The following is a 27,524-nucleotide window of genomic DNA, read 5'->3' on the forward strand; positions in this document are numbered from 1 at the left end:
AAAATAACAACAGTTTTTAGGAGTTCTTTTTGACAGCTTTTCTGACAGTTAGTTTTCTCCAGCTTTAGACACTGCCGTTTTAATTCATATGATCTTTGCAGGTTAGGCTTTCACATTGGTTTTAATAAATCAGTGATCTATTACCTCCAGATCAAATTTTATATATATATATATATATATATATATATATATATATATATATATATATATATATATATATATATATTCTTTCCCTTATAACTGACCCCATTAGGCACCGTTTTCCACCCCTTCCCAGGGAAGCAGGGCACCAAGCAGCAGGGGCAGAAAACTGCCCAGACAGGGGGCCCCCCTCCCCACAAATCCCTACCCCAGCTCCAATTCCCCACCTGAGATAGGGATTGGCAGTCCCTGGGAAAAGAGAGGCCAGGAACAGGGCGCAATAGGCGGCACATCAGTCCAGAACCCGAGTAGGGACCCAAGGGCTACCCCAAATCCACTACTGCAGGGCATAGCCACCCAATCTGGTAAACTACTACGAGACAAAGACCATATGCACCCAGCCTCCAAAAGTCCCACCCTGGGGCTCCCAATGTCCACTTTTTCTACCTAGAAATCCCCTAGATTTTCAGAATCCATTAAATAACCCAACCATAATTGAATATTCAAATGCCTTTCTTGACTTTAAAGATGTCTAATTTATGTATCTAGAAGTCACAGAAAGACATTCAGAATCAAATGTGTTTATTGAAAATTAGCAACTAAAATGTATGCTAAGAAAAGAGCATTCTAGAACTTGTTTTTCTGGTGCAGCCAGGAACAGCACCTGATACCTGAAACCACAATCACAAACTTCAGATCAGTTTACTTTGACCGCAGGCTCTTCATTATTAAGAACTTCTTTCCCTTCTTCACTCACTCTTCATTTTGCATCTTTTATTTCTCATCTTTTAAAGTGTATATTGGAAAAAAAAACATAAAAAACATAAATGAAAATAACAAAAGATTGATAAACTTTTAGGAATCAATCTGCATTATCTTAAAGGTAACCTGAGAGTTAGTTCGGATCTCTAACTTGCAACTTTACTGTCAAAAGACAAGCAGATTGTTGGCCTTTACAAAAGAAATTGAGTAAATTTTATTTCATTTTCTAAATATTATATTCAGAAATCATTTTGGTTGTTTGTCTGACAAAGACACTCCTTTTTAGGAAACATATTTTATTAAAAACAATTTTCACATATAACAAAACAACACAGGTATATAAAGCACACAGTTAAGGGGTTTAACGTAACAAGAATGAGGAACATATCTATCTACCTCTCTTAAAAGCCTTTGCAGAGGTTTACTGTCTTATCTGGTTGCAAACTTTGAAAAATGAGACATGAAACTTCAAAATAATGTTAATGCATGGAGTGTCATGCAGAACTATCACCTCCCCTACAGAAAACAAAAGGACCAAGAAACTGCAAACAATAATTAAATAACCTGACTGCCATACACTTTATTTGTTAAGACTTTAATGCCTTTTGTAACCAGAACCTCTTTCTATCAGAATGGAGTAGTAGAGGAAAGCTGCCGTTTTGTTTAATTAAAGATTTTTCCTGGTTTGTAAATTGTTTTCTTTGTTGTTGGATACGTTTAATTGGTATTTTTCATTTGGGGTTGTTTTCTTTGCTATGTAGTGTGTAATTAGTCTGGCAGAAAATAATGATCTGTCTTCTTATTTCACAATGAAGATTTACTCCTTAAATTCCACTGCCCAGTCTCAGGATTTTGCAGTCTTCCTTATCCTTACACCCTTAAACAGAAATCCAGTGCAATTAAAAGCCTCTAAAAGTCGCCTGTTTAATTAATATTGTCCTATTTTATGTCTGAATTTCAGTTTTAAGAAAGAAAGACACGGGTGGAGGTTTAAATTAAAAAAAGTTAAGAAAATTAAAAAAGTTAGAGAAACACTGAAATGAATGAAATTATGGTTCTATTAAAACTTCCCGGTTAAATCGAATTAATCCTGACAATTTATATTCACTTACTGTATACTTGCAGCTGTGTTTGCAGTTGAGCACTTCCGCAATTATCTTATTAAATCCATGCAAAATATCATGAAGTCTGTAAAAATTTTGTGGCAAATTTAGAATATTTTATTGGGTATTAATTATTTTTTAATGCACACTATGTTTCAAATATAAAGCTTAAAAGACGTGTACAGTGAAGCATAATGTAACAACCAACATATTCAAAAAACATAACTTAAGGTAAGAGATTTATTTAACGGATGTTACCTAACTGAGGTGTAGACAAGCCACTGGATTTTTTGTTTAACGTTAAACTTAACTGTGGTAGTATTTTAAAAAACATAATAGTCTTCCTAGTTAATTATTTACTTGACTGCATCCAAAGGAACTCTTGCACCCTAGACAGAAGTCACATGACATTTTCCTCATAAATCTAAGTTTGAAGTCAGGCTAATTAAGTTTGATGGAAGATACTTTAAATTAGCAGGAAATGTCACATGTAGCCAATAGAAAGCAAACGCTTCTATTGATCCCCCCTTTATAAGGCACAGTTTTTGTACAAAGGACTTGTATTCAAACCCAGAACTGGCTGTCTTTAAGAGTTGGAGTAGGGGACCGGGATCTCCAAGCGGTTTTAAACCCTGCAGGAGAAACTTGGGGCATATTAGCACAGCCTAGATTTTCTATTTCACTATTGTTACGACCCCTGATGTTTCCATCCCTACCTGCTAAATCAGATTCAATCGGCCCCCAGAAGGTCATGCCAGGAGCCAGACTCCTCCTTGGGGTCATGGATACCCTTGGGGAGGTAGGGCAGCTTGCAGAGCCGAGTTGGGTGACTAACACATTAGGCATGGCCATGCTTCTCTGCGGCCGGCCCGGGTAAGGGCTGTCCTCACTGGGTAACTGCATTGCAGCCAGTTCGTGCATCAGCCGCTGCCGAGCTTGTTTCTCTTTGCGATGGCGAAAAACAAGAATCAGAACCACAAGGATTACGATGAGAAGCAAACAAGCCAGGAGGGGTAGGATGATGAGGAGGGGGTCAGAGGCAGGACGAGGAAGGATCTCGACATTAACCAGGTCGGGGATGGGAGGGATTATTGGAACCTGTATTTCTGGGACAGGAGGGGTGTGGGGCTGTGGAGCATGAGTGTGCCCCTCTACTGCTATCTCAGGGGGGGTCCCTGATCTTCCTCCATGACTGCGCGTACGGTTCCCCCAGCGGTTGTGGGGCTTTATCTTCCGCTGAGTCTTGTTTTGGTTTTTATTTGACAAAATGTAAGGGTGCAAACTCTCAGCAGTCGTACTGTGCATCTCAGCCTCTCCATGTCCATCATCTAAAGTCGTTCTGTTGTGGGCTCCGAAACGGGTGGTGACGTGCTCATGACTTGCTCCACGTACTTTGTGGAAACCTCTTGTGCCGTGTCGCATTTGGTGGTGTGGAAAGATGGTGAAGTGAAGCTCGCCCTTCGCTGGCTGGACGTTTCCGGCTTTTAGCAGGAAGGTGAAGGAATCGTTGAGGGGAGTGGCTGGTGTGTGGCCACGGGCCTTTGTGAGCGTGGATTCGTTATTGTGGATCTGGCTGTCGGCGTCACTGAGAGTCTCTTCAATGGCAACTCTGCCCTGTATGACATCCCTGAATGTAAATGACCTCAGTGCCTCTGATGCATGGTTTGGATCGTAGGTAATCTGAATGAGACAAAATCATTGCATTAGGAGTTTCATCAGCATCTCCCTACCTATTGCTAAAAAATAATTTAAATTATGCAGCTGCAAAATTTAATTTCTTTTTTTGGAATAAAAATGTTTAAATTCAATTCAGTTTATTTATATATCGCCAATTCATAACACGTTATCTCAAGGCACTTTACCGGATCATACAGTCAAATTGATCCAAAGTTTTCTATCTAAGGAAAACCAGTTAATTGCATCGACTCATTGACTCGAATGCAATCCCTCACACTAAGCTTTTAGTGACAGTGCCTCTTTCAGCCCTCGGTAACATGCTTTCTATAGCCTTTTGCAGTATACAGTCATACAGACACTTTGTGCAATTGCTCAAAAAAATCTTCTAAAAAAAAAAAAAAACTTTAAATGTGAGATTATGCAGCTGCATTCAAGGATTTGTTGAAAATCTACACATATCTACTACAGAGTGTACGGCTGATTTAGGTAGAACAGAGATTGGGATCTGGGGTCAACAAGCCATCTCTATGTTACGTATTTGTTCTGCCCAGCCATTGAAGCAGGTGAGTCCAATCTGCACAGGTTCATTCACTGTGCAGATTGGACTCACCTCCTTTAAATACATGATATAGAGATGACTTGTTGACTCCAGATCCCCCACCTCTGGGTGGATATCAAGCAAAATTTAACATTATTGGAGACTTGCAGTAAAGGTTTATATCTAGATCAGGGGTGCTCAAGTCCAGTCCTCAAGAGCTACTATCCTGCAACTTTTTAATGCACCCCATTTTTAACACACCTGAATCAAATGAATGGCTCGTTACCATGCCTCTGCTGGGCTAAATGAGGGGATTGAGCCTTTCTATTCAGGTGTGTTAGAGAAGAGATGCATCTAAAAGTTACAGGATAGTAGCTCTTGAGGACTGGACTTGAGCACCCCTGATCTAGATGAACTGGGATATACGACACATGCAACCAATGTACAAAGTTTACACCAATAAGGATTTACCTTGACTAATTTGCCATGCTTCGGTGGAGAGAGAACCTCAAAAACTGGATCAACCCTGCTGATTCTGGCGAGCTCGGAGGCATCAATCATGGCTTTTCCCAATTTTACAGCAATACCACTCGGGACTCTAACTGGTTCTCTAAGGTAGACCAGAGGCCTCACAGTGACATTCACCGTCTGCTCCGTCAGTCTCCCATAGTCAACACCAGAAGACCAGGCGGACACTGAGATCTGGAAGCTGTCCTCTGATTCGCTGAGATCAGTCATGTGATAGACGACCCGACCAAACTGGAGGTCTTCGTGCTGGAAGGTGGTGACCTCCTGGTCGTTGATAGCTATGCGTCCATGGCGTGGGTGCTTGGTAACCATGTAGGAGATATTAGCCTGCCTCTGACCGTTGGTTTGAGCCGCCAGCTGGTTGGTTGTCAACACAACCGCAGTGCGGCCTTGAACCAACGACAGGCCTGTGTTGTTAACCATGGATACAGATGGCTTCACAACCTCTAAGCTAAACAGCTTGTAGAGTGGACGGTGATGACCATCGGTGACATTGAAGTAGAAAACTCCAGTTGAGACCTCACCCTGTAGTAGGAATATCAGCAGTCTTACAAAAAAATGAAAGGCGCAATGGAAGAGTTCACTTTTACAGTTTGTACAAGGATTTAGATTTGTCTGTTTCACCTGCTGTGTGAAATGCAGTCGGCCGTGGTTGACGTCATACTGTGTGAAAGAAGTCACTGGCTCAGGTCTTTCTCCCAAAGTCAGGAAACCGTTGTTGGGTTTGCTGATCACAAGGTAGTGCAGTTCTTCTGGTGGAGTATCATGGTCCTCAACCTTTTAAAAAAAAAATTTAGATTTATTGAAAAAGGCTTAAAAAATATTCAGCCAGACAGAAAATCACCAAAACTAAAACTAACAGTAATTTTTTACCAAGTAATAGGGACGTTATGATTACCAGGAAATTATATCATTACTCAGATTTGAAGATTTTTCTTAAGATACTACTCCTAACTGATTCAATCAGAAAATTGAATCAGAAAATTTACTGATTTAGGAATCCGTTGAAATCGAAAAAAAAAGAATCCTAAAAAAAATTTCTTTATCTCACTGAATATATGAAATACATTTTCAGCAGGAATATAAGCTGAGTGACATTGTCTGCTACATTTGTTCTTAATCTTTATATATATGTATATATACAATCAACTTTAACATGATGGAAAATTAACTCCCCTTGTATTTTTAAACTACGTTAAAATTTGTTTAAGCACATATTTATTTTTTCTGTTATATCAATGGGAAATTATACATTTAATCTAGATTTTAAAAAAATTATTCACGTGGTAAACAATAAAATATATAATTGGAACTGGGTTTTAATAACAGGGAATGAATAATAATACTCCACTGGTAAAAGTTTTCATTTATTTTAGTTTAAAAGCTAAATGTAGGACCTGAATGAAAACAAGGAAATAAAAAAATGATACTTCACTTGAAGTAGCACAAAAAATGAAATCCAGAAGCCTTAGGTATTTTGAACAACTGCAGAAAATCAGTCTTGTATTTCTTAATTTTAGTCTGTTTATAAAAAAAATGTATGGCTTGTGCTCCAGAAAACAAAGCACACCACTATAAATTATATACACTATAAATATATATTTCCTTCTAATAGCATTACATGAGGATTTCTTGGAGTAACCTGGATCTTTCTCTGGTTACAACATCATAATCCTAAAGGACATTTAGAGCAGCAGGTGTGGTAGAACTGTTTTGGATTGGCCCAAATTGTACTGACTTGGAATAAGAACAGGATGTTGTTTTCTTCGTCTTGATCAAAAATGACCTAAAGGAGAGCTATTATGAATAACTGGCTCACCTGAAGGTTATCAGGCCCAAGAATGACTCTCTCCCCAACCACAACCTTCATGCTCGGGGCTCTGCTTCTAATTAACGGTGGATGGTCATTGACAGGCGTCACAGTGATGTTGAACATCTCTGTCACTGCCACGCCGTCCATGGTAGGGTGGCGATGAGAAGCCGTGCCCAGTGCTGGGTAGGAGGGCAACGAAGGAGAATAGAGAGGGGAAAAAGAAGTGGAAGACGAGGAATCGGAGGAAAAGGAAGACAAGGGCAATGAAGAGGAGGAAGAGGGAAGATGCAAAGGAGCCACCCAGGCCCGAAAAGTAAAGCTGTCCTTCGTTGTCTCTGAGTCGTCATGGAGGTACATGATCCCAAACTTGTTCAGGGTAGCTTGTGAGAAATCTGTCTGGCTCCTGTGAGAAAATCATATAAATCCGAAAGGATCACCTTATTGAATTAATTGAAACTATAATTTCCTAACTCTCAATTCATTTCAACACTGTTCATATTGCACTTCAGGGTATGGCAGGGTTAAATTAAAGACAGGTAATTTACACAGGATGTCACCTGGTGAGATTGTGTCCCTGTATAGTCAGTGCTCCGTGTCGAGGCAGAGAAATCACTCGGTACATGATGTGGTGGTCCTTTCTGTTGGACTCCGGGAGGTTTCCCAGCAGGTTGGAGGCATCAAGTTTAGAGCGGTCAATAGTCACTCTGCCTCCTTCTGCTACCACAGCACCTGGCGAAATAATAGAAACGAAAAAACTAATAAAATGTGTCCCTTTGAACTTCTCTTTGTTTGCAAGAAAGAGAACTGTGTCCGCCTGAAAGAGAGGAGGTACCTGCATTGTTTAGTAGTCTGGTCCTCTGTTGAGGGTTGCCAAGGTGATCGTTGGCTTGGTAGGAGATCAAAATGGTGAAGGTGTGTGGAGGGAGGAAAGCTGGAGGAGAGGACACGGTGAAAGAGAAGGAGTCTGCAGCTGACCAGCCCACCGACTCTGGCTTGTTCTGATCATATAAGATCAACCCGTCATTCACCTGAGAGGAGGAGAGATGGTCCAATTATTAATTGTGTGTGTACAATAAACTTTTCATTTATTTTTTTTTATATAAAAACAATAATTTGGCCTGATTTTAATAAATATGTTCAGTAAGAAGCAAATAGTATGTATAAGCTTTGTTATATTTTAAAAAATAATGCTAATGTATTCTTAATGTTTTAAAACTAAACCTGGAATATTTCTAGGGAATCACATTATTTTCAAAAATGTTGTTATAACATGAGACTAATGTAACTGTGACTACATTATCATTTAAACTAGGAAAGGTTTAATTTCTGAAGTTTTAATAAATATATTTGGTATTAATAATACCACAAACACAGTACATATCTGTTTTGAAATACAGGATTCTTTAAATTAAAAAAAATTAGGTCAAGATAAATCGTTTCACATCTTGTTTCATTTATAAGGTAAGGAAGGATCTGTAGAATTGAACTGAAAAACAAATAAATCTGTTAGGGGGAAAATATAAAAAAAAATAAGAGCACAGTTAGTTAAGTAAGGTAAGTGGGACACCTTTTTAAATAAACATTAATTCCTGGCTAAAATGGCAGAAAACATTGTGGCAAAACTTAGTCTGATGCAGCTAAACTTGAGGTTTTCTGACGATGCATTGTAAGTTATGTGTGGCACAAATCAACACTCAGCATCACTGAAGGAGCATCATAACCACAGTAATGATGATTGGCTGATTATCCTTTAGACAAAGTAAGTAAAAAGTACTAAGTTAAGACGCAGGATAACATTATATTGTTACTAAATTTACTAAATTTGAATCAAAAGATGATTCACTGAAGTTTTTGGTTTAAGGGTCATTTGATATATATATATATATATATATATATATATATATATATATATATTTGGATTAAAATAAGAAAAAAAGGAAAAAGGTGTGCCATTTCCAGTATTTCTTTTTTGACAGAAAATCAATTTTCTTTGAACTCTACAAAAAAAGCCATTTTAATATAGTTGTAAACACATTTAAGTGCCTTTTCATTTGTTCAAATAACGCTTCTGTAAATTGACACACAGCCTAAAGTAAAGAAAATACAAAAATGTGTTTTCTCATTAGAAATTATTCAGAGAAATTGGTCGAATATTTTAGAAGGAAAGATTCTGGGCCAGATTAAAAAAGAAAAATAATTAAACCTAAAACCTTTGTTTAATTTATAATAGGTGAACATCTTTGCCAATACAATTTCCGGGGAAAACACTTCTACGTTAAACCTTTTTATAAGCAATACCAACAATACCTTTTGACCTTTCAACGAGCTGCAGGTACCTATGCAACTTTTTATCAGCTTATTCTTTAAAAAGATGGCACAAAAGGAAAATACAAATCATAGATTCCTACCATGCGCTGAGTAAACGTGGAAATGTTTCTAAAAGAGTTATCAGGCATTCGTTGAACCAGGCGACCAAATTTTGGAGGAGCAGTCACAGCAAAAACAACAGATTGGTTTCTTGCAATGTCACTGATGTTGTTGGTAACAACCTGAAGCTCCTGCTCTGAGATTGGCGTCAACGAGCCTTAAAAGAGAACAGAAGAGAAAAGAAAATAATATCTGACTGGTCAAGAATACATTTAGTGTATATAAGTATGTACTTTATTTTATTAGAGCTATGGTGGTCGGTTTCTTCTACTGAGGCACAACCTTTAAATAAATTAAATTCATGAAGTTTCTGTTTTAAATAACATAACAACAATTAGTAGTTTAGAAAGGTAGTTAATTATAAAAGCAATATTAAAAACTTCTGGAATGCAACAATGGAAAAGAGGATGAAATATTACAAAGACACTTCTGTCTCGTTTTATTTAAAAAAAAAACATTAAAACAGTTCATTTGTGCTCTTTTTTTCCTCCATTCCGATTTCCTGTTTTAGGAAGATGGGAAATATTATATTCAAGTCACAAACAATGCTGTTATTCAAGAGTTTGTGAAGCATATTTTCTATTGCCTGCAAAAAAAAAAAAAAACTGAGAAGTTCCTGAAAATTCTAGTTTTCACAAATTAAAATACATCCATATAGCTTTGTGAATTTGCTGAAGACACTCAATGTAGATAAATGTATAGTGTTAATGTTTTTTTTGTATTTTATTTTAGCCTGACTTTATTCATTTTAGTTTAGTTTAATGCACATCTTTGAAGCCCAGAGTAAGCGTTTGAACTGCCTCTGATGACGAGTGTTGGCTCGCCACAGATGTTAGTTGCTCTTTTTTATATAGAGAACATCACAACATATTCTGCCACAATTAGGGATAATTGCTTCAGTACCAAGGCAGACTAGAGCGCCAATGACCCCGAGTGGCAGTTTTGAAAATTACAGCACAAGGACCTAAGATTTATTATGCATTAGGTACTATATCCCAATTAGCCAAGTAATTACCTCCACCAAGGAGGTTATGTTTTTAGTAGAGTTTGTACGTGTGTTTGTTTGTTTGTCTGTCTGTCTGTCTGCATACAGTAAAGGATAACTTGAAAAGTTATGAACAGATTTTTTTTTTTTAAATTAACAAAGGTGCACCTCAGTCCAAGGAAGAATTAATTATAATTTTTATGATGTTCCAATCATAAACAGGATACAGGTACTTTTTAAAGAATTCTTTAACATTATTTGACAGAACAAGCAGTTCCCCCCCTAAACCAGAGGAAGTCAGAAGTGACTATTGGCAGCTTCGGCATCTGACTCAAAAAGTCCACAGTATAATACTGAAGACAAAAACATGAAAAGGTAAGCCATCCCTCGCTGGAAGTCTCGATCTACTGATCAAACAAGAAGGCAGAGTCAATGAAGAAGGGGAGCGCAAACCAAACACCAGAGGCTACAGACACACGTGGGGCATTATTTATAAACCTATGAAAGGATTTTAAGGAAATTTTTACTAAAGGTGCACCTCATGCCAAGAAACAATTCATTAAAATTCGATAATGATCCAGATCATATGTGAGGTTTAGTTATAGGTGTAATTCACAATATAGGGTAAAATTTGTCATTTCGTGGAGGTCTGCTTTCTTTAAGTGCTTTTCTATTCATAATTTCAAAGGTTTTGTTGAAACCTTCAGGCATATTATGTCTAATTCCAGACAGTTGTTAACAAGCAATACTGTTTCTAAAAAGTGAGGAGTAAGATATACCTGGGTAAACCTCCATGGGGTGGTTCTTCTGTAAAGTAAGGACAAGAGCTTGGGCTGTGGTACTGAAGATCTGCCGAGGAGCAAAATTAACTCCATCATTCACCTGAAAGTGAAAGCCCCCCGTTAATGGACCTGCAGGGGGGGACAAGACAGGTTAAAAAAAAAAACAGTCTTTTACATCAGAGCCATAACACCATAAAAATATCAGCATGTTTACCGCTGTGGACGAACACCAGCTGCCTGCTCTGTATGTGAGTTTGGGTAAAGTTCAAGATGTATCTAGATGGGGAGCGCTTCAGAGCCAAGTGACCATTGCTAGGTGGTGTGACAACATACTCCAGGCCCTCAGGTGGAGTATCTGAGTCTTCTGCACTGAGTTCATTGGTGCTTATTTCTGTAATAGACCCCACCCACACCTGAAGCAGCAGAAATACAAAACAGGAAGGATGTTACACTTACATTTTCTGAGAAAACTAACCTATCCTGATTTCTCTTTTAAATTAGAGTTGCGTATGTTCTCTTAACTGTTATTTAACCTGTTGAACAGAAATAATGTCATCTCTAAAAAAAATACATTATATTTTTTGGTACTTTCTATAAGAACCCATAAAACTGAGACAGATTAAACAACACATAATTCCAGTATTTATTTTTTGAAAATTAAGAACTGTGTTCATAGACTATTTACATAAACACCGCATAACTTCCTCTGATAAATCTAGTGGAAGTTATTATGTGAGACTTTATTCATTTAAAGGATGTTAATACGCTAGACTCCCTGCATTAGCAATATATTGGAAAAAATGATAATTTTAAATAGTTTATTTTTCAATTGATATGTTGTGTTAATTTATTTAAATAGTTGGTTAAGCAATCATTGTGGAAGCTCCCAGCCCTGTAAAGTCTTTTAGGGATAAACATCATGCAGGTGTGAAATAAGAAAGCCTTCATCTAGTCTGTCAGTTTGATTGAATGACTCTGTAATATATTTTAAGATAACAAGTGTGAAAGGGAACTATATAAATGAAAAGAATCTAACAGAATCTGAATTTACTCACAGTGGGTTAGGTTTAGAGTCAAAGTATTCTATTCTATCCAATTCTACTCATTATATTTATGTGGCAGGATATGTGGATCTCGGAAAACAAAACACTGACCGAGAGAGGAAGAAAGATTAAGGGAATACGAAAATGGCAAACTAAAATTTGGTTAATAGCTGTTTAAAAGCATCCTGTTTATTAAATCTTCAAGTATAAGACTTAGGCTGATTAAATAAAATTCACTATATTCTTATTCCACATTGATTATACATTTTATTTAAGCGTACTTTGTGATTAATAAAACAATTACCAAATTGTGAAAAGAAAATAAGCGAGAATGAATACTCATTTTTAATTAATCTTTGCCATAACATATTTTGGGGGCTTATCCGTGATATACCTGACAAAGCAACAAATCTGCTTTTTACACATGTGCTTACATCTCTGTAAGGAGCATGCATCAATATTCTCAGGAGTCTTTTCTTTAACAATCTAAAAACTCACTTGTAGCTAAACAGCCATGCTTTAAAAGCAATGACTCAAACAGGGCTAAACATACAGTATGAGGAAAAGACCCAGGTGGGTCATGATTAATGTAAAACCAAACAAAGCAATAAAATTAGTATTAATAAACTTCTTCCCTGTGGTAGACATACGGTAACTTAGAGACTTTCCTACCTTTAGCCCACGGTTGGTGGTGACAACAGGGGTCTCATCATTGACAGGTGTGACTGTGATGTGAACCGTGCAAGGCAAGCTATGCTTTTTCATCTCTGTTTGATTGGCTATAATTGTAAAGTTGTCCATCAGAGTTTCACTACCATCATGGACATAAGAGATGTACTCACGCTCCACCTAGAAATAGACGTTTGAATTAAATTCAAACATGGTCCAATTCAAGCAATATATAGGGAAATCAGTATTTCATTTTTTCAAAAAAAAGAAGATCATATTCAAAAAATCAGTAATGCCAATATAAAAGTCTTTGTAATAATACATTAAGGTTTATAATAAGCAAGCATGCTAGGATAATTTAGCTCTTACATATCTGAAAAGAAAGATACAAATTCCAATTTTAGGAAAGAGTTTCACAAAGATAGGTTTGACTCATTGAAATATATTTTTTTTAATTATACCTCTGTGTGTGTAAAAGCATGGATAGGCATTCCCGGGATACGGCTGTGCTCCAAATGTCCACATCTTGGTGAAACAATAACCTGGTAAAGGAAATTCAGCCCTGAAAAGTGATGACTGGCAACCTTGATAATACTCGATGTGAGAGGCAGGGACGACCCTTCATCCAGAGTCAAGTTTAACACCTGAGGATTGGAAAAACACAGAAATAACTGCAGTTGGTTTGAATAATTGTAAAATTACCTCAATCATAGATCTTTATGTATCCCTCCTTCTTTTATTCAAGTTTAGGCATCAAATATCTTTAATACCTGTAGGGGAAGCAGGATCGGTATGATGTCAATCATCACTGTAAAAGGTCCAACCTTCGTCACCCCATTTGTTGCCTCTAAGACGATAGAGTCATTAATACTTCCTGCAGCCTGCTGCTGATACATAACAGATCTCTGGTTGAGATCTTCTTGAGTGAATGAGGTTGTAGGCTGCTCCTTGAAACCCTGGATAAAACAAGTGAGCAAAAAAAACATGTATTTTGACAAACTTATTAAGTAAATAAATTGGTTAAACTAGTCTGGGCTAACTTTGTTTTATATTGTGGTAGCAAAAAGGTAAAATATATACTAGATACTGGTGTTCAAACACAATATATAATCACTAAAAAAAGGTGTTAGGCACACTGATAAATGCTTTAGACTTTTTATTTCTGTCAGCAAAGTGCCACCATATGGCTAAATACCGAAAACTGATTAAATCCAATTCCAACATGTTCCATTTGATCATGTTTTATCTCTAAAAAGCTACAATAGTTATAGATCATTATATACAAATGTAAAGATACCTACCATTTACATTTCTGGAAGGCAAAATCATAAAAACAACACAGAGATTTAGCAACTTTTTTTATTTGCTGATTTGTTTATCCAATTATTTATTACTAAACCAAATTTTGAGAAGCCTCATTTTAAAGTGTTTAACTATTAGATAAAAGGGAAACTATCTGGATAACCACATTTTCTAAATAATTTTTTATATATTGACATGCCTCTCTCCGATGGAGTGCTAGTTATCCAGATTTTTCTGTACTATTGGAGCATTGCATTCATCTATTTGTCCATTTTTTTGCTTCTGGATTTGTGCAAACTGATTTCCTTCTATCAGTGTGAATTAAAATCTAAAAGCTTTCAGTATGTCTAGTGATAATAGGTATCCTGTCATGATGACACAGTTTGCCAATGACAATATAAAACATTTTCTGTTTAACATTCTACCTTTATATCTTCCTGATTTTTGTTGCTTGGTGATTTATAAATGATGCCGACTCTAGGAGGAACTTGGACAGTGAAGATTATTTCTGAGGGTAAACTGTCATCGTGGACCACCTGGTGTATAAAAAGAAAAAGACATCAAACTGACAGAACAGCAACAATAATAATACATATAGATCTATATTATTCAGAACCTGGCTAAATTGGTTGTAATAAGGGACCTTCCCTCTCTCACCTCTACATCTTCCCTGCTTATGGAGGTATTCTGTCCCTCCGCCACCACCACCGGGCGGTTGGTTTTAACGGTTGGAGGCCTGTGATGACTCTCCAAATATATTTTTACCGGCACTCCGATATCCAAATGCACCTCCCTCCTTCCTCTTTCAGTGAGCCTCTCAGTGCTTCTTTCTCTTGCTCTTGCCGTCACATTGAAAACGTCCAACAACTTGTGGCCTCCGCTGTGGTGATAGGCCAGACGTCCTGCCACCAAGTCTCTCTGGGTGAAAACTGAAATGGCATCAGTTCCAATGATTGCCTCCTTCTGCCCATCATTAAAGCAGAGCACGCCCTGACTAGGTGGAACGTAGACCTCAAAAGTCACTTCCTGGGGGTCCCGTATGTCTAGGTTGCTGATGATGCTGAGGTTAGCAGAAGTCAGGGCTGCAATCCCACCCTGCTGGACCATCAGACCCGTGTTGTTCTCCACTTGCAAGTATGGATCTTGTGCAATTACCTTCACCAAATAGGCACATGGAAAAGAAATATAATCTGGTCATATCATGAATGAGATAAGGACAATAATGCTGGTATGAATCCAATTACTAACCAAGGAGCTAAATGTAAAGAGAAACTTGAAATGCGTTTAAAGACTAGAAATACTCTCTTCCTTTGAAGGGTTAAGTGTAAAGCAAAAGATATATTCACCTCCAGGAGCGCTGACACATAGTGTTTCCCATCTGTTACGAAAAGCACAAAGCGGCCAAAGCTAACACCACTGTGGATAAACAACACCTTGTTCTGAGGAAAGACAAGTATATAGTTAGGACAATAATTAGCTTGCGAAGGATGCAATATTTAATCAAATTATTCATTTTGAGGTCCAAATAAGGTAGTGGGTGTAAATTATAAGGATTACATTTTTCAGACAAAACTTCTTTTTTCAAATAAAATATATTTAAAGAAAAAATGTCAAGGCAAAAACAGCAAATAGCCCAATGTTTCACTGTTTCTTAATTACAAAAACATAAAGTATAAGAATTTTCTTTTATTTTCAATTTGTTTAAAGAACATTTATCGGATCCAAAATTGAATATTCAAGTGATTTTTATCAATTATTTAAGACATCCTACAGATATGTCCCTTCAATGTTCTGATTTGAGGGTGTTATTTTCTCTGGCACAAGAAAAAAGATACACGTTTAGAGTGGCCTTTGAATTTTCTACCTAAACATTATAAAAGATTGCAGTTCCACTTTTCATCTCATAATGTTTTATAACTATCCTCCTATTTTACTTAATTTTGTATTCTCTTATTTATTTTTATTTAGCAATTATTTTATTACATTTATTCAAATGAAATTCACTTTTCTCTGTATGTGTTCCTATTAGTTTTTTTTTCCATTTTAAATATATTTGTACACCTCATCAAGATGTTTATAAAACATTATATTGAATTCAACTTTCCAAGCAGAAGAATAGCAAAATATCAGAAAGAAAATCTGACCTTTTATTACAAGTGGGGAAGAAAATCCCTCATAAAGAAATAATCTATTGAATTGAAGAAATCCTTTATCAATTCAATTCAATTCAGTTTATTTATATAGCACCAATTCACAACACATGTCATTTCAAGGCACTTTAAAGTTGACCAGATCATACAGTCAAATTGATTCAAAGTTTTCTATCTAAGGAAAACCAGTTGATTGCATCAACTCATTGACTCGAAGGCAATCCCTCACACAGAGAATGCTTGTAGCGACAGTGGAGAGGAAAAACTCCCTTTTAAAAGGAAGAAACCTCCAGCAGAACCAGGCCCAGTGTGAGCGGCCATTTGCCGAGGCTGACTGGGGTTCAAGGAGACACCATAATCGTAACCTCTTAGTCCTCTCAAATAAAAAAAACTGAGGCATAATTTACAATAGTGAGTTATATTTCATGTATTCAGATTATCAATGAGCCTTAGAATCTTCAGTTAGTAACCTCTGAACCTGTTTCTAGGGGGTATTGAGTCATAGAGCAAATTACTCCTATCATGATCATTGTATTCTTCAAGTAATATATCTTAATAGCCTGAAATTCGAAGAAAAACAAGGATGACATTTTGAAAGAAGTTTTTCTTTGAAAAAATGCAAAGCATTGGATGCCACATCTTAACTCTAACTAAAGCAAAGGAGATGTGTTCTCAGGAGTGGCCAATAGATTGCCCTAGTGATGAAGAATATGACAACCCTCATGTTCTTTGGATTGAGGCAGACAAGGAAATCACTTTTATAATGTAGTGTATATTGTGGCAACGTGACTGTCTGTGGGCCAATCCTTAAAATAGAAGAGACTACATGCTTTTTAAATAAGACAAAAGGTTGCGGCTCTTTATAATGTCTGTCTGTCCGTCCGCCTGTCTGTCCATCTGTCTATAGACTTAGACTTATTACATTATGCTAGCAAGTCAGGATTCCTATGGACAACTGTTTCACATCCTCCTCTGTGACTGATATATATTATTACATACATTTAAACATAAATCAGTAAATAAGCAAAAATGTTTTTTCATGAAGGTTTCTGTATTTGCATTCATAAAGTTGATTTAGAGCTAAAAGCTAACCTGCTCAAGGTCCCGCTGTGTGAATTCATACAGCCTGTGACTTGGATCGCTGGCCAGCACCAGCTCTCCCATTGGGATCCCCCTCCTTGTATAGACCAACCAGCTGTCCTCAAAATCCGAGTCATCATCTCGGTAGCGCAGATCTTTCAATGTCACCAACCTCTGTCCATCCCGGGCCACATGGAAGACCTTATCAACAACCCTGACAGGTCTCTGATCGTTGACTAGTTGAACAGAGATGTTAAAGATGTGCTCCTCAGGGTTTCCCTCGTCTTTCCTGTTTGCCTGTTTGTTAGATTTATACACAGCAATTTGAAACATGAAGTAATCCTGTTTGGTCTCGCTATCATCGTGAACATACATGACACGCTCCTCTGTGATGTCCTGATTGGTGAATGTCAGTATGTTGTCATTAATGGAAGTTGAGTTGGACAGATTGATCTTCCTTAACTGCCCATGCCTGGGGCTCACAGTTACATTATAATGAACTTCTCGGCTACTTCCCGTGTGAGTGAACAAAATGTCCTTCGTAATTACTTTACTTGCTCCTTCAAGGATCGAAAGGCCTTTATTTAGGACAGTTACTGCACTTGACTCTGCTTTGATGTTGATTCTGAAGTCATAAGGTGTTGAAGCAGCATGAGCAGAAAAAACCTGAAAGCTGAAGGAATCTCTAGTGTCATCATGCAGCCTGTTAAAAAGTTCATATTTCACCAAACCTTCTGTGATGTTTTCTTGGCTAAAGGTTGAGTTCCTTTGCAAAACCTTCTGTCTAAGGAACAGCCTCCCTTTCTTTGGTACTGTCAGGACTCTGAAGAAGAGATCACTCTCACTGATTTTAATACCTTTAGAAATCACATGAAGGTCTTCAGGCGTAAGAACGGCACTCTCAAGACCAGTCACTTCCATCTTGCTACGTGTTACTTTCAGTTGAATCCAGCGGATCTCTATAGGGAAAACAACTTCCTCTCTTGCAATCGAATTGATGACTATTTTACATTTGAATTGGTCCTTAACGTTGCTTTGAGTCTGAATTCCGTGATAGGTGCTGAGATATCGGATCCTTTCCTTTTCCAGAAGTCTCTGTGAGAAAAAGGTGGTGGATTTCCATTCGCCACTTGAGTGCAACCTCTGTATCTCACCAAACTGTGGCAACTCTGTCACGTCATACCACACATCTACTGAACTATCTGCCATATTGACCTGTACAGCAAGGTGACTGGTGCTGATGATGGCAGCTTCCCCCTGATTCACCTCCAGTCCGGTTTTATTTTCTACTTTGTATTCAAGTGTCACTGCCATGATTCTTAAAACTACTGCGTTGCTGACCTGCAAGAAAATAAATTGAAAGGAAATGGGGAAAAGCCTTTGAGAAGATACAGTAACTTTACTATCCAGATATTAGGTTGAAAGGTGAATATACACATTTAACTTAACTGATTCAAATTCAGTAGAGTAGCCAAATGTTTACTTACTCTATGTCCATCGCTGGCTCTGAGAACCAGCCTGGATGCAGAAACTCCTGTGTGCACAAAGGTGATCTTACCATCCTCCAGATCATTTAGAGAGAACAAGTTGATGGGCCTAAAAGAGAGACAACATATTTATACATTATTTTTATGCTGCCAAATGATTGTTTGGAGGCTTTATTTTGAAGGCCACAATATTTATACATATATTAACCTATGTACATAAATGCAAGGCATCGTCAGAATATCTCAGATAATAAGACTTACCTGCCAGGGTAATCTTGGTTCTCAAGGTAACCAGCTTCAGAATTTAGGTTTCCCATTGTGCTAAAGACAAGATCCTCAGGCCTGCTGTCAGGGTCTGACACTCTCAGCATATCTGTTGTCAGCTGTCATAAATTACAAATTATTTTAATTTTCTTATCTTGAAATAGCTCAGTGGAGTTCTATATATAGACATTCTGATTTGCCTACCTGTCGTCTAGACTTCTCAGGCAGAGTAAACAGGTTTCCTTGTGGCAAACTAAGAACAGGAGCATCATTAACTGGAGTTATGCTGATATTAAACCGGTGCAAATGACTTTCTTCCAGAAATATAGGCATCTCATTCTTATTGTTAGAGAAGATGGAAAATGTGAAAAAGTCCTCCTGGTCTTCAGAGCCACTATGAACGTACATGACCCGGCCCTGCCACAGGTCCAAGATGCTGAAAGTACGATCCCTCTCCTCTGCCCCTATTCCGAGGATCCTTTCCTGTGTCTCCTCAGGCAACCCATCTGGATCTGGACTTGGATTCAAACGCAGCTGACCACGAACAGGAGGCTCAACAATGCGACATAACAGTTGTGATGGATGGATCCCTAGTTTGCGAAACTCAAGATTTACCTGCCGGAGTGTCAAATGGAAACACATGCAAATATGTCAATCATTGCACCGTTAAAGAAACACAAAACATGGGAGCAAAACATAAAAGGGATCTACCTTTATGTGTTTGGGTTCAAGCAGTGCCTGGCCACCTTCAGGGACCTCCAACGCTCGAAGCGACAATAAATTTGTGACCCTCCTGTAGCCGATAGTCTGTGTGGTGGCAACATCGTGCTCAGGCAAATCTGTGGAACTGGATATGATCACTACCTTTGGAGCCTGGCCTATGTTACAGCCCACAGTAACATCCTTAGTGGCTATGGCATGAGGTAAGCCAGTCTTTTGGCCATTCACTGTAATTTTTTGTAGACAGCCTTTAAATGATCTTCCCCCTCCTCCTTTTTCAAGAGAAACAGAAGATAATCCAGCACTTTTTGCTTTTTCTAGAGCAACCTCATCCAGTCCTCCAAGGAAGAGAGGCCCTTTAAGCTGGATGTCCTGGAGGTCCTGACTCAGACTGGTCTTCACTAACTCCTTGCCTACCTTCAGTTGAATGCTATCAGGTAGTAGGAGCACCTGGATGGTGTACCAGGTGTGCTTGCTGTAGACATGTGTCAGTGAATGCACCTCGGTTTTACCACCCTTTCCATTTCCTACTGAGGCCACAACGTGGCCATTCCTGATCTCCATCGAGACAAACCCTCCTTCACTCCCAAAGCTGTACAACACCAATCCATTTTCTTCTTTCCAAGAAGGGTGAAGTTCACACTCAAATATCCCCTCTTGAAGAACCTCCCATTGGGGTAGAGAGATGAAGGCTTTAGAGCTGGAAAACCTCACAGGATCTTCCTCTGTTGCTGAAAACAGTGGACTGCAACCCAGTGAAACCTCATGGATTCTCTTGTACCCAGAATTCCCCTGAAGGCTAGAGAGTAGGTTGTGTTCATTGAAGACAACTTCATCCAAGCAACCTCTAAAGCCAGCTGAGATGTTTAGAAGGTAATGATGGTTAAGTCCCGCCGTCCCACCAACAAGGAGCCCATCCTCGATACTGAGCTCCAAATCTGGTCCTGGCATCCGGAGAGTAGTGTAAGAGGTTCGGTCAACAGTCATGTTGATGTTGTGCTGTGTGTGATTTAGATCAACTGTGTGCCAGGCCAGATCATTAAAGTGGGTTCCCTTTGCTGAACGCAGCGACCGCTCACCTGAGCCCAGGTCCAGACGTACCTAAGGTGTGTTGGTGGTGGTGAGAAGGAAAGAGAGAACAATAGCAACATTTTCTTGCTATCATGCCATCCTACTTACAGTACATCCCCCCAAGATAAACCAAAGTTTCCAGACTGTTTAGGGAAGGAGATAAAGTTTCTTCTTCAGCCACATTAAGAAACATGTTCTGATAAAAACCTTTTTTTTTTCTCAGTTTCAACATTCTCGCATTAAGTAGCATGATTTCCTCCAGACTGTCCTCTGCATTGCGAAAATATAATTTCCCTGTAGTATTCAATAATATACTTTCCTCTTAATTTTGAGCTCCACATTAATATGCATCTTGGGTGGTTTAGTTTGTCTTCAGTTTAAAATACAAACTGATATCATAGGCTATAGCCAGTCAATTTTTTTAATGCATCGTGTAGGGCTTACCTGCAGTCGTCCAGAGATCAGCTCAAGAAGTAAGAAGTCTCTGCGTCCTGCTGCCAAAAATATTAGCCCAGACTGGCTTGAGGTACGAAATCGTACGTGGATGGACGTCTGAATGGACTTCTCTATAGTTTGCAGGTGAATGTAGCCATTGCCATGGAAGGAAACTGTAACATGGAGGATAGACACAGATGAGGGAAATAGAGTAATTAAAATTTCCATTTAGTCATTGTTTATCTATGAACTTTTTTCAAAATATAGAATGTGTGTATATGGGATCATAAAATTAAAATGAAATGAATCCACTGGTTTTTTTGTAATAGTGTTTGTGAAAAAGCACCTATAGAGGTCATTGTAACGAGTTAAAAGTTGAGATTTGACTTGACTTTCAGTCACTGTTTCATTGATCCTAGCTAACTTGTTTGTCAATGTTGTGTCTATTCTGCACTTTGCAGCTTCGATCTGATTTCAGTTAATGATGGTTAATGCATTTAGAAATGGCTCACTAATGAGATGTTCTGATGCTAATTGGACTTCTCTGTTGACCCAGATGATGCAAATTGACCTTTATTCATTCTGACTGAAATGACATCAGCATTAGCTGGATGTTGTTGTTTTTTTTTGTTTTGTTTTTTGCCACTTTACTTTTCCTGAAACTTGAATGGGAACTTCAAATACAAATAAAAGTATTTTTCCTGTCCCAATCTATTATTAATTTTTTATATATATATATATATAAAAATCCTTCTTCTTAAGCATAGCATTTGTATTCCCTTTATAAGATATGCGGATACACTTCTAGCGACATACTGATATTCACTAGCTATGACAGCCACCTTGTTTTTTTGAAATGATGTTACTGCTGTCAGGCAGATATCTGCATTGATGCTCTTTCAAAAATTATAATCTTCCCCACAAATGTTATTTTGATCTGAAATTCAGTTGTAAAAGCTACACTACCTTAATATGTAATTGTGTTTTGCACTTTAACTCGACAATTGGGGTATTTTTTAACCACACATGGAAAAACACATATTTAGAAACAAACGAAGATATTTTATGTTTTTTTATTTTTCTTTTTTTTTTTCTTTTTTTTTTGCAATTTAGAATAAGTACCTATTTTATTAGTTACACCCACAAGATTCAATGTACTTTAGTGGAACTTCATAAAACAGATTAATTGCCTGATTGTGACATGTGTAAAAATAACAAAAAACAAAACTGCATAATATCAAAAAAAAAAAGAAGAAAACTTTGAGAATCGTAGTGAGAATTGATTCACTTCGGTGTCAAAACTTTCCAGATCCACTCTCTGCTGCAATTGCAGCTGCGAGATTTCTGGGGGATGTCTTTTGCAAGCTTTTCTTGTTTAATAATTTAAAATTGGCCAAGTATGGTCAGACTGGAGATTGTTGGCTATTATCATACTTTCAGGTTTTGCCTTAGATCCTCATTCGGACTTTGACTAGGCCATTCAAGCACAAAAATCTGCTTTGATCTAGGCCATTACAGTTTAGCCATGGCTTTTTTTGCTTAAAGATGACTTCCAAACCCACTGTTTTAGTCACAAGTATTCCATCTTTTTCTACTTCTCATCAGATTCTCTTTCAGTATTGCTCTTTTATTTTAGCTCTATTAATGTTTTTAAATCTAACCCTAAACACATTTCTACTCCCTTCTGAATAACAGCATCCCCACAGCTGCCACCACCATGTTTTTTGTGGGACACCATCTATTTTCAGATGATATTCCTCTGTGGAAATTTTTATTTATGTTGTTTAATAAGGTAATTACACTTTAGGTCAGAACCCAGTTTTATGTGCTGGACATCTGTGCATGAGCATGCTTGTTTCCTTCCATTAAATGTGAATATTACAAAAGGGAAACAACCTTTGCTTTCATTGATTTGACCTATAAAAATGTCAGTAATGGAACGCTCAGTCTAAACAATAATCCATTTGTGAAAACACCCAACAACAAACAATGAGTTACAAGTCAGAGACTTACTGTATGTTGGTGTAAATTGGAGACAATGAAAACTCTTGAAAGGTTTCCATAATTAAGCAATCAATGGAGGGAAGGCTATTTAAAGTAAATTTAACTTTCTTTTTTTTCTTAACGTATTAATTCCAGGGAGGAAACTAAAGCTGGGAATTTTGAAATTAAACTGTAGTCCAATGCTGTGCACAGATGACCATCCAAAGTGAAACTATTAGTTTCATTTTGCTACTTTGTTTTTGAATGGAACAAAGCTTGCTATTACTTACTAGGAACCCCAAATTCTTAAAGCTTTTTACATTTTTTACATTAATCTTGAAAAAGTCGACATAATAACTTCTTATGTCTGGTTAGAAAATATGTTGTGTCTGCATCGGCTACATTTTTTTTCAACAAAGGACCAACTGGTCCCAGGAAGAAGCCCTCAGCAGGCTGGCCCAGCATGCAGCACTGCATAAAGCCTATAAATCCACTGACTGCATAACCCATAACCCATGTGTGTCCTAATCTGCCTCTATGATGCAGCACACTTTGGATTATTAGTAATCTTCCTACTGAAATAGACACCTTGAATGAGGATGTCTACCTTTCTTATTAAACACAATAAAGGTGCAGAGATGTATGCAACTGCTAAATGTAAAATCCAAGACCATTCTATATTTCTCTACATATATTGATGTCTATTTTTAAGGTGTAACTCTTGTAAGTTAAGGGTTTGTGAAAGAGTGCTTTAAAAGCTAAACAAATATTTCTGCTGTTCCCAAACAGGTAAGTGCACACATCCCATCAGGTTATGATCCAGTTTAGTGCCTCACATCTCAAGTTCACATTAATGGACTAGATTAAATAATACAATTATAAAATATGCAATGTAAACATTCAGATATTCCCTTTGGGAAAATAGGTAATTAAGTTTTCAGTGGCACAAAATAATCACATTTTCAGTATTTTGTATGTTATTTATAAAGATGAGTTATTTTTTCTCAGCAGCACCATACCTGCATAAACGTGTCCTAAAGAAATCAGCAGTAGTATGAGCAGATCAGCCAAAAAACTTCCCATTGTTGGTCAGGTTATTATTATCTATTCAGATGAGAGCAACATCTGGCTGCTTGACTGCACACTCCATTGCCCTGCATAGCATTCCTCTCAATGTAAACTTCCACACAGCCTGTACCCACTTTGCACAGCCCGGATTACAGCATTTAAAATCATGTACCTGTGTCTGGGCTGTTTGCAGCACAGCCAGGGGGAAGCTCCACCCACAGACTGTTAAATGCAAGAGATCTTTCAGTGGCTGTGCAATACCTAACCTGAACACAGGGAGGGAGTGTTGCAACATAAAGAAGGTGAAAGGCGCTTGTGTTGGAGGAGGGAATGCAGTGCTTCCTGTCTGAGGAGGACTGAAACATGATCACTGTTGATGTTTCACTGCTAAAGACACAGAGGAGACTCTGTAATCATTCCTACCATGCTTACGTCTCAGGTTATTGTGGGAAAAACAAAAATCCGTAACATTTACTGTCATACAAAAATGCTGCGTATAACACATGAGACCAATCCTCACTGTGGTTTGTTTGTATAAGCTATCAACCAAATGTTTTCATCAACAAAAAAACATTTTACAACTAATTTTTTTAACAGCATAAAGATTTACAGTAGAAGGAAGTTCATGAATGAAAAGTTGAATGAAATGATTCTAATTTTATTTAATTAGGAACAAGAGAAAAATAAACAGATACAGAAGAAGTACAGACCAAAGTTATAGCTTATTTTCAGCTTATTTCCATTCCACTGATGGGTACAAGAAGCTTTAAAAAGATACACTCAAAAAAATAAGATTAAGAGAGAATTAAAAAAACAAAAGATAGAAAAACTAGACAAAGGAGAACATTAAGCAGTCCTAAGTAAGAGCAACAACAATCTCTATAGGAGTAATCACTACTACGAAAGGCCTCTGGAATGAGCCTAAAATGAACCTATTGCCCTTTATTAATAATGCAGTGTGTAGATAAAACAGCATCCCACACAACCCTAAAATGGTGATGGCAGCATCATGCTATGGGAGTGCTTTTCTTAGTAGAGACTGATTAAAGTTGATAAATAGATAATAATTGAATAAATATTTGAACTTTATTGATCTCACATTGGAGAAATATACCTCTGCATTTAACCCGTCCCCTTGGGGAGCAGCGGGCTGCCATCGTCGGGCGCCCAGGAAGAAATCATGAGGGATTGACAAATTTTCACCTTCCCAAAATGAGGCAAGGAGGGATTTATAGAAAATAAATACAACATTTTTCAGATTTTTGTCACTTTAAAATAATGTATCATTCAGTTTTTCTTAAAATTCCAATCCAATCTGCTTTTGCACTGTGACAAAATATTAAAGTTTTAGATAATTTTGAAGGCCCTATATTTCATTTCATTTTTTTTTTTGTTTTAAGTAAAACCACCAGGCTAAATCCAAAACATTTTTTTTTTTGTCCATCTTGAACCAAACTGCTGACAGCAGATGTTTTATTTCTCAGCTGTAATAGACTCCTGGCTTCATGGAACATTTTATGGGTTCTTCCCACCTTTTCCCCAATGTTCACATAGTTCAACCTGCTAGTTTTTATTGCTAAGAGACAGACAACAATAAACAAAAGGCATCAGACACTTATTTTCCTTCTTGGTGAGGGAAAACTTTAACGAAGCGCTGTGATAATCCAGGATGTAATGTCTCACTTCTAATGTAAACTGGGACATGCTCCAGCTCCCCCGCTCGCTCTGCAAAAAGAAAAAAAAAAGGATGAGTGGGTTCACTTTAAGGTTTTAGGTGAATGGAAATCTGTGAATCGGAGCTCATTCTAACTGTGCCCTGCTGGCGCTTGGGATGAGTGCAGTAATTTAGGTTTAGTTCCCAGGATGCTGAATAATAGACTAGAGCCAAGTATCTAAAAATGAAAGTGTCACACCCAGAAATGGGTCACAGTTCAGCTGGTGATGGATTCTCCCAGGGTGAGGGGGTCAGTGTGCTTTAACGAGCCTGGATCTCACGCTGAGGGGATTACAGTGCCTCTTCCATGGCCTAGAAAAGTCTTAAAGATGGTAAAGATGGCAAAGACAACTCCCATCTCAATCAATAGCACCCATAGTTACGACATATAAAAATCTATAATTAAAAAGTACTGTAGACATAATTGCACAAAAAAGTTAGAAAAAATCCAAACTTTAATCTTGATATAGCTACTATTAAAAAAATAAAAAATAGAGGTCATTTGTGGGCATAAGGTGAAATAGACATTTTCACATGCAGCAATTAAAAAAAAAAATTTCTACAATGGGGAGATAAAAAATCTACTAAGATTTACATGACTGTAATTTATCATATGTGCATATATCATAGCAAACAATGCTAAAAAGTTGACCTAATTTGTATTTTTGAGCTACAGTCCATAGCTACAGCTAAGGAAATACAGCCTAACATCTGATTATTTACTCTGCACAACAACTGAACTCCAAACCAATGGTGTCAGTAGCAGTGTTTCACATCCAATGATGCTGTAGCATAGAATTTACTGCATTGGTAATATGCTGCAACACATCATTATAGAGTAAAATTAAAACCTAATTAATTGGATATGGCTTTAAAAGTAATGGGTAATCAAGATCTGAAACTACCGTACTACTGTAAAGCAGTTGTGTATTCAATTAATGGATTTGATTTATGGTACTTCATTGCCACATACAAATAAATGTTTCACAGCTTTGGAATCTTTTAAAATTACACCTATTTTCTCTTATGCTGATCCATTTTCTAAGTTTTATGCATTATAATATGCAAAGGCAATTTTATTTAGCCACTGTTCAAAATGGTAAAGACAAGATAATATGCATTAAAGAAGTACTTGGAACATTTTATTGTGCCACCGAGGTCAGAGAGGGGGATGGTAAGGGAGATGGGCATGTGTCTAAAGCTCACTGTTCCACAACTGTCTCCGTAACAACCATTAGATTATCTACATGCTGGCTGGATGATTTGGAGGCACACCAGGAGAAAATGTATACATCCGTCCTTCAAACACCAATACTATCATAACTAACGGTGGGTGGTAACCAGGTACATTTAGTTACATTTACCTGAGTAACTTTTTGAAAAAAATATACTTTCAGGAGTAGTTTTACTGCAACATACTTTTTAGTTTTGCTTGAGTAAAATCTTAATAAAACATAGAGAAATGTTTGGCTTCTCCATCCATCAAGAGTCACTTCACTAAGTTAACAAACAAGCTTGCTTTCAGTTAATGTTTATGACAAAAATGAGTAGGTTCTATTGTACATAAGCTTACTTGAACTTTCATGACATCTGGAGGTCCAGCTAACATACAGTACTGTGTAAAAATGTCATGTTGATCTTAAAAAGAAAATTGCTTTGGAAAAATGATTCTTCTGCCTTGATTCTTTTATTTCTTGTTTTAATTAACCTATTACAGTCTTTAAAATACCAGATTTTGGTTTGTCTTTATTACATCTTTATCTTTGTCTTTATTACATTGTT

The 27,524-nt window shown here is 37.4% G+C and overlaps 1 protein-coding gene across 1 annotated transcript; it reads right to left on the minus strand.

Annotated features, from left to right (window-relative positions):
• Positions 1 to 1,035: 1,035 nt before the first annotated feature.
• On the minus strand, positions 1,036 to 24,139 carry LOC107092007 (chondroitin sulfate proteoglycan 4-like). The gene is made up of 22 exons (XM_015386273.1): positions 23,980 to 24,139; positions 20,987 to 21,150; positions 19,463 to 20,572; positions 18,956 to 19,366; positions 18,749 to 18,870; positions 18,488 to 18,596; positions 17,013 to 18,341; positions 15,117 to 15,209; positions 14,428 to 14,925; positions 14,196 to 14,306; positions 13,239 to 13,424; positions 12,930 to 13,112; positions 12,472 to 12,648; positions 10,971 to 11,169; positions 10,754 to 10,885; positions 8,971 to 9,146; positions 7,395 to 7,590; positions 7,120 to 7,291; positions 6,569 to 6,965; positions 5,374 to 5,526; positions 4,693 to 5,274; positions 1,036 to 3,686 (listed from the first exon to the last, which is right to left on the minus strand). The coding sequence occupies exons 1-22, from the start codon at positions 24,041 to 24,043 to the stop codon at positions 2,571 to 2,573; spliced, it is 7,680 nt and encodes a 2,559-aa protein (XP_015241759.1). The 5' UTR covers positions 24,044 to 24,139; the 3' UTR covers positions 1,036 to 2,570.
• Positions 24,140 to 27,524: the final 3,385 nt, after the last annotated feature.

Source organism: Cyprinodon variegatus, unplaced genomic scaffold (assembly GCF_000732505.1).
Source record: "Cyprinodon variegatus isolate N-32 unplaced genomic scaffold, C_variegatus-1.0 Scaffold362, whole genome shotgun sequence".
Classification (NCBI taxonomy): domain Eukaryota; kingdom Metazoa; phylum Chordata; class Actinopteri; order Cyprinodontiformes; family Cyprinodontidae; genus Cyprinodon; species Cyprinodon variegatus.